We start from the raw sequence: 16661 nt of genomic DNA, 5'->3' as shown, positions 1-16661 counted from the left end.
TTTTTATAAGTATTTCTTAATTAAAGTTGGGGTGAATCGTAAAAAAATGTGTCGGAATAACTTAGGGCTGGGCGATACTGAGCATTTGGGCATCAATCCGATAACGGTCAATTTTGATGTCGATACCAATATCGATATTTTTCGTATAAGCAGTGGATGTGACATGAACCTCAAAATCTCAATTGTTTTCAATTGCTGCAAATGTTTTTTTTTCTTTTTTAGTTTCCCTTTGTTAAATTACTTGGTAAACATAAAAACAGAATTGGGAGAATATTTTCAATTATAGAATAAAAACTTCTTGAACTTCAATAAAAAGCGAAAAGTGAATGCAAAGCAAACAACAAACTAAAAGAAACACGTAATTATTATACAAAAAATAATGACAATTTTAACAATTAAAAAAACACAACTGGTAGAAACTAGAAAATCGATTAAAAAAAGAAAACTAATTAATCGCAAACCTAGGAAAAAATTAATCGTGATTAATCACAATTAACTTTTTTTTGCTGCGTTTGAAGCTAAGCGGCACTTTGTTGTGTTACCGTGACAATGCACCAGAACACGGATCAAATAGTCCTCTTATTGTGAGAAAGTGATCTAAACCTTTTGCTGATACAGAAAAGTTTCAAACAAGAGTACGGTATCGAGATGATGTCGATACATCAATATTTTTAGATGGATCCGCCCAGCACTAGAAAAAATTGTAGTTATTGCGTAGAAACTACAATCGACAGTCCACAAGCTCCCTGCTTCATTCCATTTCGATGAATAGATCCATGTACGTTTTTGTTTTCCTCGTCCAAGCTGACATCTGGCTCAAATCTGTATGGCTGGACAACCCTAACATTGCTTGCCATTTTTGTTGTAGCGGTAATGTTAGGTTGGGAGGTATGAGGGGCTGTAAGCTAGCAAGAGAGAGTGTAAACAAAGGGTTGATGGGATGTGAGGGCAGGCTTACTCTCCACCAATAGTCCTGCACACAACTCTAAGGTAGAAAACGATACATTTTGGCTAAAATCGGTTAAATCATAGTTAAAACACCACTGGAAAACTTTATAGTGGATCAAAAGATGACTGGAGTGGAACTATGGTAATGCTTCAATAAATTTTAATGTATCCATAAATTCAAAGGGTTTTTTCCTTATTTTTCATATCATGTATGGAAGTAATTAAATAAATGATAAGCAAACTTGAGAATATATACAATTTTAATGTTCTTTTTTCTGGGACTTGTCGGCTGGTTAGCTTATTTGCATCTCAAAAGACTCATGTGACTCCTCTCCCATATGGAGATAACAGCCCTGCAATCAAGGCTGCTTATCTCTGTCCGCAAGCTGTTGACATAATCTGTAAATATTGTTGGAAACTTGAGATGACGGACAGCATGGGTCAGACTGCAGCTGGCCAAGACACAACGAAGGACATTCTGGTCAAATTAAGACGAAGATCCTCTATGATCCACATTTGACAAAGCAGAAATGATATTCCCGATCAAATAAATCATAACGACTCATAATGCCTAAAAGGCAATCCATCAGCCAACCACAAACTGAGTAAAGTTGAAACCATTTGCAATGACTCCTTGAGAATCATCTAAACCACACTCGTTTGGAAAATGTGAGTACGACTCCTTTCGTAATGATGGGGAACGGTAAAGTAAGTCAGAACCCAAAGTGTGAAACTGGTGAAGTACAAACACTTTGTGATTGGTATCAAACACAAAAATCTCTGGTGAACTTAAAATTAGTGGTATTTTTCCACCACATGGTATCACTTAACTGACGTGCGTGTAGAGGGTCACACCAGGGCTCTTTGGTCTTTTTCCTGGATAATCTGCCGTGTTTGAGTAGGTGTGAACGCCCATTTATTTAATAAAAAAATGGTGGAAAAAGTCTCAAGGGTGTTTAGATATACATGGTCAATGGATTATAGATTTTTGTGGGTTGTGGATGTCAGTCCTGACCAATCAACAAGATGTATTTTCTTCTTGTTTATGCTTTTTTCTTACTGTTGAATGTTTTTTTAAACGACACCACTCCTAAATAGGCAGTTGCTACAGACTGAAAGTTTCCAAGTAGGTATTCCCGCTCTCAAAAGTGCAATGTGAAAGCAGATTAGGGCTGCCGCGATTAGTCGACTGATCGGCGACTAATCGACTGTTAAGATAGTCAATGTCTAATTTAATCGTTATTTTTTATTATATGGAGTTGGAGTGTAGTAAAGTTGAAAGTTATAATGGCATTCTGTTAGCTTTATGAACTATTTTGGCATTTATTAAGGATTTTTAGGCTACATTGGAGTTTAGCTAATATTTCAGCTGCATGCTAGCTATTTTAGCTAGTTTAGGCTTTTTTGTTTTGTTTTTAGGCTTTTTTGGAGTTTAGCTAATATTATAGCTATATGCTAGCTATTTTAGCTAGTTTAGGCTTTTTGTTTTGTTTTTAGGCTTTTTTGGAGTTTAGCTAATATTTTAGCTACATGTTAGCTATTTTTGGCACTTTAGGAATTTTTCAGATTTTTAGACTACTTTGAAGTTTAGCTAATATTTCAGCTGCATGCTAGCTATTTTGGCTAGTTTAGGTTTTTTTGTTTTATTTTTAGGCTACTTTGGAGTTTAGCTAATATTTCAGCTACATGCTAGCAATTTTGGCTAGTTTAGGCTTTTTTGTTTTGTTTTTAGGCTTTTTTGGAGTTTAGCTAATATTATAGCTACATGCTAGCTATTTTTGGCACTTTAGAAATATTTCAGTTTTTTAGGCTACTTTGGAGTTTAGATAATATTTCAGCTACATGCTAGCTGTTTTGGCTAGCTTAAGACTTTTTTTCAGTTTTTAGGCTACTTTGGCATTTAGCTAATATTTTAGCTGGCTATTAGCTTCAGTGTTTTCAGTAATTTCAACTATCAATTTCAGCGTTTTCACCTATCAACTTTAACGTTTTCAGCTATCAATTTAATTATCTTCAGCTATCAGCACTAGCATCTTCACCAACCAAATTCAGCTTACACCATTCACACTAGCATTATCGCAGGTAATGCTATATATCTAGTTTTTAGTTAGTTTAAAGCTAATGATGGTTAACATGTGTGCTTTGCATCCAGTTTGCGTACAAACCAATTAGTCGACTACTCTGAAAAAATAATCAGTGATTACTCGACTGTTGTTCTATTTTTGTGTGTGTCTGCTCCGGATTCACCACAATTGGAAAACAGAAATACTCAGAAAATACATTTAAGCTTAATGTATATATCCTCAAGCATCCAAAATTCATTTTTTCAATTAAAGTACGTCTTTTAAAACAAGGAAATTGATTCATTTTTAGGTGGACGCCAATGCGTACCAACGATTTTTCTTATCAAGGATGCAACTGGACCCAAAGGAAGTAGAAAAGGTAGCATGGTGGAAATCCAGAACAGCAAAACAAATACATAAAATAACACTAAAAACTTGGACATAAGTCACATGACAAACAAGACTAGCCAGTTTTTGTTTTACCCTTTTTTAAATAATTCCTGGTCAGAGTTAGGCCTCAACATAGGTTGTATTTAAAAGGTATTTTTAATCCGTTTGGTTTGAGAAACAAACAAAAAGTGAAAATTGTGACCAATCCTCACCCGTTCAGTTAAAATCATCTGGATTACTTTAATCTGGAATTACAATCCTGGAGAAATTTGAAACATATCTGAGATTTCATCAAACTGTCCAATGAGAAATAGATTGATAGATCAATTGCAGACTTTTCACTATCAGTTACCCCGTTTTTTATGCAGGAGGGGCTTTTTTTTACATACAATTCTACTATAAGCGAATAAGAAATGTTTCTCTGCAACATCTTCAAAGTCTACAATGCAAACGTACGTTGCACGGGTTTGTGCATCCCAAAGATCGAGAGGGAAAAAGACTGAAACTTGACCCCTGTCGCCTGCTTCTATGCAGCAGGAAAAACAGATTAGCTGAGTCAGAAAGTGTGGCTCGCTGCTGAAGCTGCTGTTGTGCCCTTCTACACATCATCCCCACACGGCCTGCATACAATCTGAGCTCCAACTGCCATCAGCACTTCTACCCCTGCAGTCTGCACACATGTTACTGTCCAAACTGCACAAAAAAATCTGCAACCGAACAGAAAAGCTTCAGCCACAAACTGCGCACGTGTGTCTTCATGAAGCCGGAGGGAGGTGAAGACGAGCTTCCAAAGGGCTTTGCAGCAAATTGGCAATTATCCATCCTGCCCTGATTTACATGCTCTGCCAATCAAACCTGTCACCATGGAGATGGGTTTGGGTTTTCCTTGAGCTGTAAGGTACACACACCAACACATTTTCTATGTGTCCTTTTTTACTTTATTGATCAGAAGCAGGAAATGGGGAAAAAAGTCGCTTTAAGGTGAGCTCAAAGAAAGCGGCTTCTCTCACTTAAGGAGCCAAAAGAGAACAAAGTTAGCAGCAGCATGAAAAGGGCAACTGCCACTTCAGATAACAGTGGGGCAAATGGCATCACAGCACTGATCTCCAAGTGGAGGAGATCAGAGGTGAGACTCAGCACACCAGTCACGCATAGAAAAAAGAACTCTGTTAAGAGTAGAACAATGTTTCTGTATTACTAGACAGGAAATTAGATTAAAAATTATGCATGTATTACATTTTTTAAGTTAAAGTTTAGACTTGTAGTCTAAATAAAAAAAAGTTTCCCATCTTAATTCCTGAGATGAAAGGAATTCCCCTCCATTCATCCAAGAGTCCATCATCTGAGCCAAATTAAGCAGCAAAATAAAATCTCTTACTGTGAAATTTTGGACTCCCTTTGTGCTCAGTCGGAGGAAGGTCCGCAAACTGCACCCGGTGCCCCGACATGTCCGCCCGTACCCCCGCGGGGTCACTGCCTCTTCAGGTATGCGAGAACTTCTGGGGATGCGTCCAGGTGCCACTGCGCTTTTACGCGTGGGATCCCCGCAGCGTGGATGAAGAACGGGGTGTCCGCGCGCGCCGTTACGCGCCGTACCTGCCCGCCGTCTGCTGTGGAGCCGCCTCCTGCTCTGTGAGCGGCGTGAGTCAAGCTGTGGAAGGGGGGGGCGTCCACTCCTCCTCCTCCTCCTCCCGCATCAACAAACATGAAAACTTTTCTGCCCCGCAGCGTGACGTCATCGCTCTTCAGAAAGATTTTTTTTTTATTTATTTATATCTTTTTATTGGTGTTAAGTTGAACTTACGAATGCCTTTTAGCACATTTTGTCATATTTTATTTTTAACTCCGTCATTTACAGTTTGACATCTCTTTTGTTTCATTTATTTTTTTTTCTCCTTATACTAAATTTGATTTGTATTGATGTTCTTTCAGAAATCTTTTACTGATAGGCTTGTGAACACGTGTGCTTTTGTTTTTCGCACATTTGATTAGTTTTAGTATTTTGCAAAAAAAAGAAAAGAAAAAGAAAGAAAGTGCTTGTCATCTTTTTGTTCCTTTATATATATATATATATATATATATATATATATATATATATATATATATTAAACATTTTTTCTCCTATCGGTTGTCTGAAGTACTTAAATTTTCGTCCTAATTAGTTTAAAAATCAAAACATCTGTGTAGTTAAATGTGAGGAGCCTACACTGCCATCTAGTGGACGGAAAGGGAACACAGCGAGGCAGAGGCGGACATAGGAGTTTGGGGGCCCCAGGAAAACAATACCTTTGTCTTGGTCAAATTTTACTAAAGAAGAAAAAAAAAAAGAATCAAACATACTTGAATCAATGGAACAAAATAGTTCACTTTGGAGTGGAATCAATTAAAAAGAAAAACTCTCAAATGACTGTTTTTCTTTTTCTTCTTTCTGTCCCTTTTCTTACAAGGGAGAATTAGGGCACCATGAGAGAAAAATACATTTATAAGAATAAAGTCTAAAAAAAATTCAAACAGTCAGGATTTTATGAGAACAAAACCATATATTTATTACTTAAAAATTGTAATTTCACATGGATTTTCTGTTAAATTAAGACGTAATTTATAGAAAAATGGGCTGCATATTTACAAAACATATAAAAAAATAAAGCCCATTAAATGAGATTCTTGAGCAGTGTATATCCATCCTATTTCCAAGAATATTCCACAACAGTGGTTGAACAGGTAATATTTAATTGTCTAAATAAGACCTTTTTTTTTTAAAAAAATAAAATAAAATAAATAACAGAACTTTTCTGTGCAACTTTTTTTTCACATTTTACAACTTTGTTCTCGTAAATTTTTACTTCACTATAATTTTATGATTTTGTTTTGTGGAATTTTGACTTTTTCCTCATAGTTTTACAACTTTGTAATGAAATGTTTTCTTCTTTCTCATAATTGTACATCTTTTTTTCTTGTATTATATTGACTTTACCATAATTTTATTATTTTATTTTGTGAAATTTGGACTTTTTTCTCATAATTTTACAGCTTTTCATAAAACGCTTTTTTTTCTCATATTTTAGCCAGTTTTTACTCGTAAAATTTAGATCTTATTATATTTTTTATGATTTCATATTGTGAAATTTTGACTTTTTCTCGTAATCTTACAACTTTGCTTTAAAATATTGACTTTTCCATAATTTTTTGTTAAATTTTGACCTTTTCTTATAACTTTACAACTGTATCGTTGTAACTTTTTGACTGTTTTCTCACAAGTCTGTTGTGTTTTTTCTGTTTTGTCTTCCAGTATAGGAAGTGCTGCAACTATTATTTTGTTTTTACTGTTGCCTTTTTCATGTTACAAAGCTTTATCTTACCACTTTTTTTGTTTTGATCTCTTCGAAAAGTCTCTCTTGACTTGCTGGTGATGGAATATTCCATTACTGCAGAAGGGATGAGGGAGGACAAAACATTTAGACAGTTAAACGCCATTTTTAGTGATTTGGGAGTTATTATTTCACAGCTAGAAACTAATAGACATGGAAGTTATTTTATACATTTTTGATAACAATTCAGCTCGGAGGCCCCAAGGTGCTGGGGGACCCAGGCAATCGCCCACCTTCCCCTAATGGTAAGTCCACCTGTGCAGAGAGGATGTCTCAGGAAAACAGGAAAGACTTTTTCCTTCACCGAAATGAATGGTTTGCTTTATTTAATGCTACAAGGAATTCAGTAAATCAGTAAAGTTAGCAATTTTTTGTCTTTGAAACATTTCTTTTTTTTTATTTAATCCCCCACTCTGATGATTTTTTTTGTTTATCACGATCTTAAGGTATTTTTTTGATGATGGAGGACAGAAATTTACACTAAAAATGGCATTTCTGAGTTGTTTTCTTATTCAACAAAAGAGATGATGGGAAGAGGGGGTGGGGTACCTCCATATCACAACTCAGAGGCAAATATCTGATGAACTATTGTCGCTTTGCAGAAACTATGTCCCAGAAATTGTTTAAATATTTTTGCTAAAATGGCATAATTGTAGTAATAAAAAAAAAACATGTGAACGTTTTTTTTAAATCCCACACCAGTTGTTTCTGTGTGTAGAAATAACATAAGTTGACAAAACACAGCAGCTAATCAAGCTAAAGTATAATTTCCACCTTTAAAAGCATCAGAGTGCATCATGGATCTCTTATCTCGTCCTGCCATGCGGTACTTTAAATGCATCCTTTGAGTAAGATTAAAAAGACGTTCTGGACAAGATTGTTGAGGCTGAATGACAGTTTTATAGAAAGTTAAAAACAATCTTATAAAATAAACATTTTCCACAAAAGAAAAACTTTGTTTAAAAGGAAAAAAAAGTTGGAATAAATGGCATGAAAGCGGCACAAATTACAACTCTCCCAAACTAGTCTGACAGGACTTTTGTGCAAAAAGAGAGCAGCTATAATACAGCTATGTGCCAAATGGAAAAAAGACAAACAAACACAAAAAAAGTTGTGTATCTGAAACACAGTTGACATAATAAAGATGGAAACAAAGGAAGACAAATACGGTTATTCCAATACAATCCAAACTGTCGAGAACTTCAAACTTCTGGTAAAAGAACTGATGTGCTCTGCACGTCTTTTCAAACAGAAATCTTACAAAAGAATAATAATTTAAAGCAAAGTCCACAGCATCCGACCTCACACACAACCATTCTGCTCTATGTACATCTTCGACAATGAGGCCGCCATCGACTTGGCCAGCTCCTCGTCTCTTTTCCGCTGCATCTGTGAGCGCCGGCACCAGTCTTCGTACTCTGGGTTGGGGACACATCGGTCCAGGACCACATCGTAGTGGCCGTTGCTGAGCCAGCTCAACCAGATGGCTGGTCTGGAGGCGTCCTCCTCTCCCAGATAGTGCACCATGGTGGAGACGGTGGGACTCTCGGCGCTGCCGCCCGTCGTCAGGTGGATGTTGACGTTCAGCATCTGGCTCATGGCGAGGAGCTCCGGGTAGCCGGCCCAGGCTCCGTCCTGCGCCGCGTTGATCAGGAACTCTCCCACGTCCCCTTCGATGATGGGGTTGAACTCGTCCAGGTGGTCGGCGATGTGGTGCACCGTCTGCTCCCGCAGCTCGCCGTGCCCGGCCTGGTCCCCGTACGTGGCTTTGCACACGGCTCTGTACAGGCAGTTGCCGTCTGGAATGATGTGGTACCGGTATCGGTTCCTCTCCTGGAGGTACTTGTTCTGCTTCTCCACCTCAGCCAGGTACCGGCTGACCTTATCGTCTCTCTGGTGGGGCCCCTGTGGAGGGGGCTCCTGCAGAACACTGAGCTCCAAGGTCTGCTCTGATGCTGGTGAACTTTCCATACTGTTCCTTTCAAATGGATCCTCCGTCCTGAAGTTCTTCGTCATGGAAACCATTGAGGGGGCCAGTTCCTCTTCATGCAATGACGCCCATCCGTTGTTCCTCAAAGGTCCAGAAACCTCTGAATCTCCTGTGGATTCAATGACTTTCTTCCTCTTAAAAACAGATCCTCCTAGCAGTTCTGTGCAGTCAGTCTCCGTCTGATGGTTTATCCAGTCCACCATGCTCTCCTGCTCGGGCTGCCCGCTGTGGGGGCGGCCTGCAGGGGCTTTGGGCTGTCGGATGATGTGGATAGGAACGGGCCTCTCCACTCCGTCGGGTCGGCGGATTAATATCTCCGCGGTGGAGGTGAAGTAAAGCGGCCTCCTGGTGGAAGCGGCGTCGTAGCACGAGAAGGCGGGCATGTTTCCAGAAGTTTCCGCGGCGCCTGTTGGAGAAGTTGTGTCGAGTTGGGGGAAGTCGAGCTCGGGGGGAGTCGGCGGTGTCCCGTTCAGGCGCTCGGGGGCTGCAGACAAAGTTATGGTAACTTTCCGCGACGACTTGGGGTAGTGTGTGAGCGCGCTGCTGTACAGCTGCATCTTCCAGCGGTCCTTTATACTGAACGGGGCCGGGGCAGTTACGAAAAGATGACAACGCCAGCTAAAAATACCCCCGGAGTCATCGACAGAGGCGGCAAACTCGCCGGGAACGTTTCCATGGCCCCGAGTCCTGTTATCGGTGACACGCAGCGACGACGACACGGTCCACTTTAGCGGTGTGGCGTCATTTGCTGTTGGGGTGCCTCCCTAATTTTAGCCTTCAAACTGTTTGTAACCAAATCGCTCCAGTGTAAAATCCCGTCAAATCCATGCAGAAATACCACTTCCGTTTGTGAAATTTCAAAATAAAACCACCAGGTGTTGTTAAATGTTTTATTTATAAAAAAAAAAAAAAAAAAAAAAATTTATCTGTTACATATTGCATACATATTCATTTATTTGATTATATTTTAACCTTTTTTTCCTTGAATTTTTTTTAGCTGTGGTTAATTATTTTATTTGTGTAAATTATTTTAAGGAAGTCTGAAGTTAAAAAATATCAATATATTAAGTTACAATAAGTTCCTAACATAAATAATAAAAATATGTTTATTTATTACCAACTGTGCAAAGTAACTTGTGTTTGTGAGTTTTATTTTTTTTATTTATGTAAAGAAAGGGGGAAAAGAAATAAACTTAACCAAAGACTTATGACACTTAAAAAAATGTTAAATATAACAGTTTTTACCTTTATATTCTTATATCCCAACACACAAAGAACTATTACTTATAAGGTTTTCAAATTAGCCAAATATATACTTGAAGTTATAGTATCATTATTTTTTAACATCAAAATGTAAAGAAATGAGTAAAAATAAAAAACCAAAATTCATAATTGTGTAAAACGCTAAGTCTACGTTTAATAGGTGGATTTGCAAAGTTTTGAGAGACTAAAACAAAGACAAATCTATTTTTTTATAATAGTAAATAAAAGAGAGTTAATATAACAGCAGAACTCTGTTTATTTAATAACATACTTGGTTTGTAAAGTTATTTTGAGACTATTTTTACCTTTATTTTTTTATTTATTATCCCTGCATTTTTATTATTTATTAATTTGAAGAATGAAAACAGGACCATTTGATACTTATATATATAGTAGTTCGTTTACCTACAAAGTATTTTTTGGGGGGGAAATGCAATGTTTTTTTCTTCTTTTAAAACTAAACTTAGAATATTATGTAATGGCAGAGCTTATGGATTATGGAAAGGAATCCACGTGCTTAAAAATAGACATGATCCAACTGGTGTCAGCTTTAAGACCACAGCTGTTAAATAATCTAGTCTTTTCTGGAAGAAATTTCTAGAAAAATTGGTTACACAACATGGAGAAGCAATTGAAATAGTAAATATTTGTAACATTTTATGTACTGATTAAACAATAAAAAAAATATTGAGCGATAGTCCCAATTATTTCATAATTAACCCGGGGTATATATATATATATATGTTTTAATTCATAAAATGTTAATTGTTTAATAATTGCACGTTAGCGTTTTGACCACCAGAGGGAGCCCGAGAACCAGATGGCTGTATTCAATGTTTTACCAAAAATAACCGCTAGGTGGCGACATTTCTCTGTAGTCGTGGAACCGAAAGCTTGTTTGGAACAAACGCATGCAGAGAGACACGACGCTCCAGCAGCTGTCGCAAGGTTGTGCACTGCATACAAATGAAGGCATTGATGTTTTCCTTCACCGTTGTGTTGTTTTCTACGGTGGCCTTGACTTGTGCGCTAATATTCCAGCTGCTTTTGGGGGGGAGATCAGTGCGCAAAACAGCGAGCTGGTGTGAGGAGAAAACATCTCTAGTTTAAAAAACGGGGATAAAATTGGGTTAAATGACACTCAATTTATGTTTTAATTGTATGAAAATCGAAAACAATGTAATTGAATTTGTAAATATCTTTAAAAATCTATCCTAAAATGATATTTTCTGGTTCAACCACGAGGTCCGCAGTGCTCCGTGCACATGCGTCTTGTTGTTGTTTTCCCTCCGATTTCCGCCTGAAAACTAAAACCCACGCTCCCTCATGTTTCATAACTTCAACCACGCAGAGTGGATGTGTGATTGAGAAAGTCCGCCGCAGTAAAAGCTTAACGAATCCGCATTTATGTCAGTAGAACAAGCTGATGTCAGATTTTCTGCCCCTGCGCCGCGCGGTGGGAGGATCTCCGAGCGTTGAGTCACGCAGCTGTCAAAGATAGCTGTCACCCAGTTTCAGGATCAAACACAGTCAATGAGGAAAAGGGCTTTGAGCCGAGGGGACGCGCAGATCTCAGGTAACCCCTCACCGAGTCTCCGGGACGAGAAGGAGGACGCGGAGCTTCACGCCGAAGGAGGAGAGACGCGTTTTGATGAATAAGGGATTTTCGGATACACGCTGAAGAAGGAGAAAAAACACAAATCTGATTTTTTTTCCCCTGCGAGCATTTTCGGACGGAGATGAAGACGAAAAAGGGTAAGTGGGATGTTTTGGACTAAAATAAAGTCAAATAGTCGGCGAGGAGAAGGTTTAAAAGAGCCGTTTCCTTCGTAAGGAAAGCACGCAGTCTATTGTTTCCTTTCCAGACGTGACAGGGGGCTTTTCTGCCATGTGCTGGCGCGGTGTCAGGAGCAGCTAAACACTCATTTCATCTCCAAAAAACGCACTTTACTCCAAAATGTCCTCATTTTAACAGACTTTATCGATGTGCGCCGTTTTCCCCAACAGTCACTGCGTAATTAACCCAACTTTGAGTTTATTTGAAGTCATTAGCAGGACTCAATCGAACCAATTAAAGTTGGATGCATTTCCCCAACGCGCAAATTACGCAAATCGATCGACTTAAGTGTGTTTTTATGAACGTCTACGAGTGGGAAGACGTCCAGGCACCTTTGCGTCGGACTGAAACCCAAAAGTGGGCCAGTGTTCCTCCTGACCTCATTGTGGGAAGTTGCTGTTGTTCGTGGACCTCGTGGTCCAGGCGCACACAATGGAAAGCCTCTTACAAGTTGCTTTTAAACTTCCCAACGCGGCCTGCGCGCGCGCTTTCCTCACTTTTTCTGAAGCCCTGCCGCTTCTGGAGGACTTTGGGACTCGACGGGAGCAGTTTGAGAGTGGAGTTTACGTACAAAGAAGCTCGCAGCTCTGGCTTCTTTTGTTTAGTCTGGAGACGCTGATTTGCAACAGGTCTCCCCTCCCCCTTCTGCGCGCTCCAGCCTGCGTAATTACCTCATCCTGTTGGGAACTTTCTTAGTCTTTTCCCACTAGTTTGTCCAAGTTCAGGCTGCAAAAAGATTTGCTTTTTACGCACAGAAATCTGTTGTTCCACATAAACACGTGTGTCCCAAATCACACCTAATATATTCTCTGGATTTATTTGTATAAATATAACTAAATGAGAATTAAAAATATATATTTTTGGTGAAAAAAATTCAAGATGTAAAACAGAAATGGCTCTGTTCTCCAAAAACAAAGGTGATCTGCTCCCAGTCTGCCAGGTTTTATAACTGACACAGCATCAGACCAGCCTTTGTCACGTCCCCCCCCCCCTCCTTCCGTCTCCTCCACCTCCCTCCTTATTTCCTCCTCCTCACACCCTCCCTCACTCCATATATGAATCACATGGCTGAACTTGACAGCTTGCCTCTGACACATCAGCTGCCTCCCAGACAGCTCTGCGTTTGGCTGCGGCAAGAAAAAAAAAAAAAAAAAAGGCGCCCAGACTGACAACAGGCTCTCCGGCTTTAAAGGATCCTCTTTGTCCGTGTTCTCATGCCCTCTCCTCTCCCGTGCAGGTCTGATGATGCTGTCCGGGAGTGAAACGGATGAGGAGGAAAGCGTGGATGCCCCTCTGGACCTGTCGTCCAGCGCCGGGAGCAACGGGAAAAGGAAGCGGCGCGGGAACCTGCCTAAGGAGTCGGTTCAGATCCTGAGGGACTGGCTGTACGAGCACCGCTACAACGCCTACCCGTCTGAACAGGAGAAAGCTCTCCTTTCCAAGCAGACTCAGCTCTCCACGTTGCAGGTATACATACACAGCAGGGAGGGTAGGGTTACTCCACCGCCCCGCTGCCAGGAAGAGCGTGGAGTTTAAAGGAGAGTGCAGACTAGCATGAGGAAAGAATTTCCTGTCTGAATGACAAACAAAGCATGACACATCAACAGCGAATTGAAGGTCATCCAAACCAGCTTGACATTGCAGCAGAGAAGTGTGTGAGGCAACGTGAGTGAACTCACTGGCTGAGTGCAGCGGGTTTGGCAGAGACGCAGGACAGGAATTTCCCTCCCTCCAGCCTCTTTTCATCCCAGCTGTCTGGGAACAATAGAGCGTCATTTACGTAGAGCTGCAAGCCCCTGAGAGCCAGTTACTACTAGCCTGGAGGAGCGGGGAGATGACCATGATTGGTGTTAGAGATTAAACCAGTCAGGTTTTACTAACGGGTGGGATTTCCCTTTTTTTTTAGCCTCGTTTTCACTGATCTGTTTTCCTCTCCAGGTATGCAACTGGTTCATCAACGCACGGCGGCGACTTCTCCCAGAGATGCTGAGGAAAGACGGCAAAGACCCCAACCAGTTCACCATCTCCAGGAAGAGCAGCAAGGCCGGCGACAGCTTCTCTGACAGCTCCCAGTCCCCCAAACACAGCAGCCCCGCCGCGGGGACGGAGGAGATGTGCGACAAGCGGGCCCTCCACCCCTCCAGCTTCGACTCCGCCGTGCCCGGCGTCCTGCGGAAGGCGGTGTCCCCTCCCGTAGCCTCTCCGACCTCCCCGTCCCCCTCCCCGGGCCTCGTGCCCACCCGGCCCTCCGTCATCTGTCACACCACTGTCACCCACCCGACGGCGCCGGGGATGAACTGCGACAGGGCGGCGGAGCTGCTGCAGTCCTTGCAGGCTCAGGCGCTGTTCCGGTGCCGCGACGACGGACCGGGCGGCCAGCACCAACCGCCCACTACTACTACCATTCTCAGCACCAGCATGGAGGGCAACCTGAGCCCCCGCAGCGGGCTCTTCAACACCCCACCTCCCACTCCTCCAGACCTCACACAAGACTTCAGCGGCTTCCAGCTGCTGGTGGATGTGGCCCTGAAACGGGCCGCAGAGATGGAGCTGCAGGCCAAACAGCTGGTCTCCTAAAGGAGAACCCCAGACTTTAGATCTCAACTCTAGAACTCTTTTGTGCACGCAACAAAGAACAAATCCACATGAAAGCCTGATCATTTCTATTTTTGGTATACCAATCAATATGATGATGTTTTTTAATTAAAAGAAAAAAAAGAAAAACAGTATCAAGGTGCCTTGGCTATAAGTTGTTTAGTCATTTCATATACATGCGTATGTATCTACATGTGTATTTTATTTGCACACAGGGACCAAAAACGTTAAAGAAATGCTGCCTGTCTTTATGTCTTTCCATGATGTAGAATCTGGTTGTGCAGAAGGAGTCCTTTCAGCCCGGTCTCCTCCTGCAGCTCCACATTTCACCGACCCCTTCACGAATCGTCTGCCTCACTTGTTTGCACGTCGGAGGCGGAGAGCGGTCATCTCAGCGTCTTAAACACACTTTGCTCTTGGCATCGAAAAGAACTTATTCACTACTGTAAATGTTTCATGTGTTTAGTTTTTGTTTTTTTTTTACTTTTAGCAGATTTTTTGTTGTCAACTCTTCGGTTTTTCACGTCTAATGTAGCAGGCTCATAGACTGAGCCTTCACCCCGTCGCTCAGTGAAAACGATGGCCAGTGGACTGGAAAATAAAACACTAAGTTCCTTCATTTCTTTTGCTGTTTCATGACCTGAAAAGGAGTTTTTTTTCCTCCTTAAATCACCAAAAAATACAAGCATTTTCATGTATATTAGGACCATGTGTATAGTCAATGTGACACGATGCCCAATGATGTGATTTCTTTTCATACTGTGCAATGTTTGTGGCAAAGATGGGTCACATGGGATTCTAATAAAGTTTTGTTTTTTTCTATAACTGATGGTTTTGATTCTTCAATACACGTTGACAAATTCTTGTAAGTCCTGGAAGTTTGTTTGTTTATCATGCGAGGATGTGAGTTAGTTTTGGTGCATAAATGGAGGGAATGTTTCCACAGACATTCCTGAGTGTGAAGAGGTTTCCTTTTTGAATTAGCATAATCCTGCATAAATTAACACGTCTAAATGACATAAAACTGTAAAGAGGAAGGCAGAACACTCCTTCTAGTCTTACTTTTTTTTAGATTTTCCTTTCCTGATGCTGCCTATTGTTGCTCTTAGTAATGTTGTGCTATAAATCGAGCATAATTTCCTTTACTTTTTAGGGTTATCTTAAATTAGAAGGGCTGCAAAGTGGTGAAATGGTTCGTCTCATTGCATGAAAGCCCCTGTTCACGTTCTGGTTGGGTATTTTCTGTGTGAAGTTTGCATGTTTTCCTTGTGCACACATATGGGTTTTCTCCAGTTTCTTCCCAAAGTACAAAAAAAAAACTCCTTTAATATTTAAGAATTCACGGTGACATCAGTATAACCGAAAAGTATCAGAAAGCGGGTTTAGAAGATGGATTGATGCTTTTCAAGGCTACATTTTCGGCCCATACTGAACCCTTTAAAACAGGAATGTCTGAATTCAGACCTCGATGTTCGCTGTCCTACATCTCTTTCCACCAACCTGCTGTCGAAGCTCCTGATTGGCCAAACACACCTGATCCAGGAAATTGGCAGCAGATAAGACGGGACTTCTAGAAAACCAGCAGGAGGCCGACCTTCTAGGCCCTACTTTAACAGGTATCTTACGGATGTCCAGTTTCTTATACTTTCTATGAAGTTCAATAATATTTGAACTCTTTTAATTATTTTTTGTTTTTTAAATGGAAAATATTATGGACAAAATAGTACTTCCTCTATAATGTCTTAGATATATCTCCATATTTTCTTGTACTTTTAATTTGACATTTTTCAGAATCTTTATTTTTGTTTGTACTCCTGTGTTTTCCTCAATGCTTGAATACAAAAAAAAATCAGGATTCACATGTTTTATATGTTTATATGATTTATTGAATTATAACAGCGTTATATTTCTTTTGTTATTAATTTTGAAACCAGGACATATACGATCCTTTCAAAATTAAATACCTCTTGTGGCAAATAAGATCCTGATACGGTCAATTTTGTTGCAATTATACTTTAAGTAACATGCTTCTTGGACCATGTGTAGTACACTTCACAAATATGGAAGCCTTTTTGGACTATACAAGTGTTGATGTGTTTGTTTTTATTAATAGAGGGTTTTTATGAAATATAATCACCAGTTTTGAAGTGATAATGACCTATATATGAACTTATTGAGAAGTATTTAAAAAATATAAATATTTTTTG

The 16661-nt window shown here is 40.1% G+C and overlaps 3 protein-coding genes across 4 annotated transcripts in view; 1 reads left to right on the top strand and 2 right to left on the bottom strand.

Annotated features, from left to right (window-relative positions):
• The window catches only part of si:ch211-285f17.1 (sickle tail protein homolog), a 123975-nt gene extending 118533 nt beyond the window's left edge, over nucleotides 1-5442 (bottom strand). Inside the window, exon 1 of the mRNA XM_024279564.2 lies at nucleotides 4780-5442. Within this exon, the coding sequence (XP_024135332.1) occupies nucleotides 4780-4849 (70 nt within the window). The 5' untranslated portion in view covers nucleotides 4850-5442. The remainder of the gene's footprint in view (nucleotides 1-4779) is intronic.
• A 2204-nt stretch (nucleotides 5443-7646) lies between these two features.
• Nucleotides 7647-9626, bottom strand: LOC112151619 (OTU domain-containing protein 1). Its single transcript, XM_024280631.2, has one exon. It carries the CDS (start codon nucleotides 9314-9316, stop codon nucleotides 8072-8074), a length of 1245 nt encoding a protein of 414 aa, XP_024136399.1. The 5' UTR covers nucleotides 9317-9626; the 3' UTR covers nucleotides 7647-8071.
• A 1286-nt stretch (nucleotides 9627-10912) lies between these two features.
• Nucleotides 10913-15279, top strand: tgif1 (TGFB-induced factor homeobox 1). Of its 2 annotated transcripts, none has more exons than XM_024280628.2 (3): nucleotides 10913-10970; nucleotides 13097-13326; nucleotides 13798-15279. In XM_024280628.2, the coding sequence occupies exons 1-3, from the start codon at nucleotides 10934-10936 to the stop codon at nucleotides 14434-14436; spliced, it is 906 nt and encodes a 301-aa protein (XP_024136396.1). In that variant the 5' UTR covers nucleotides 10913-10933; the 3' UTR covers nucleotides 14437-15279. The 2 variants fall into 2 exon arrangements, with proteins under 2 accessions (XP_024136396.1, XP_024136397.1); XM_024280629.2 differs by lacking the exon at nucleotides 10913-10970 and adding an exon at nucleotides 11070-11777.
• The last annotated feature ends 1382 nt before the right edge of the window (nucleotides 15280-16661 follow it).

This window comes from Oryzias melastigma, linkage group LG20 (genome assembly GCF_002922805.2).
Source record: "Oryzias melastigma strain HK-1 linkage group LG20, ASM292280v2, whole genome shotgun sequence".
Lineage (NCBI taxonomy): Eukaryota > Metazoa > Chordata > Actinopteri > Beloniformes > Adrianichthyidae > Oryzias > Oryzias melastigma.
Note: the sequence above shows the minus strand (reverse complement) of the source record. Positions and strands in the feature narration are given on the sequence as shown.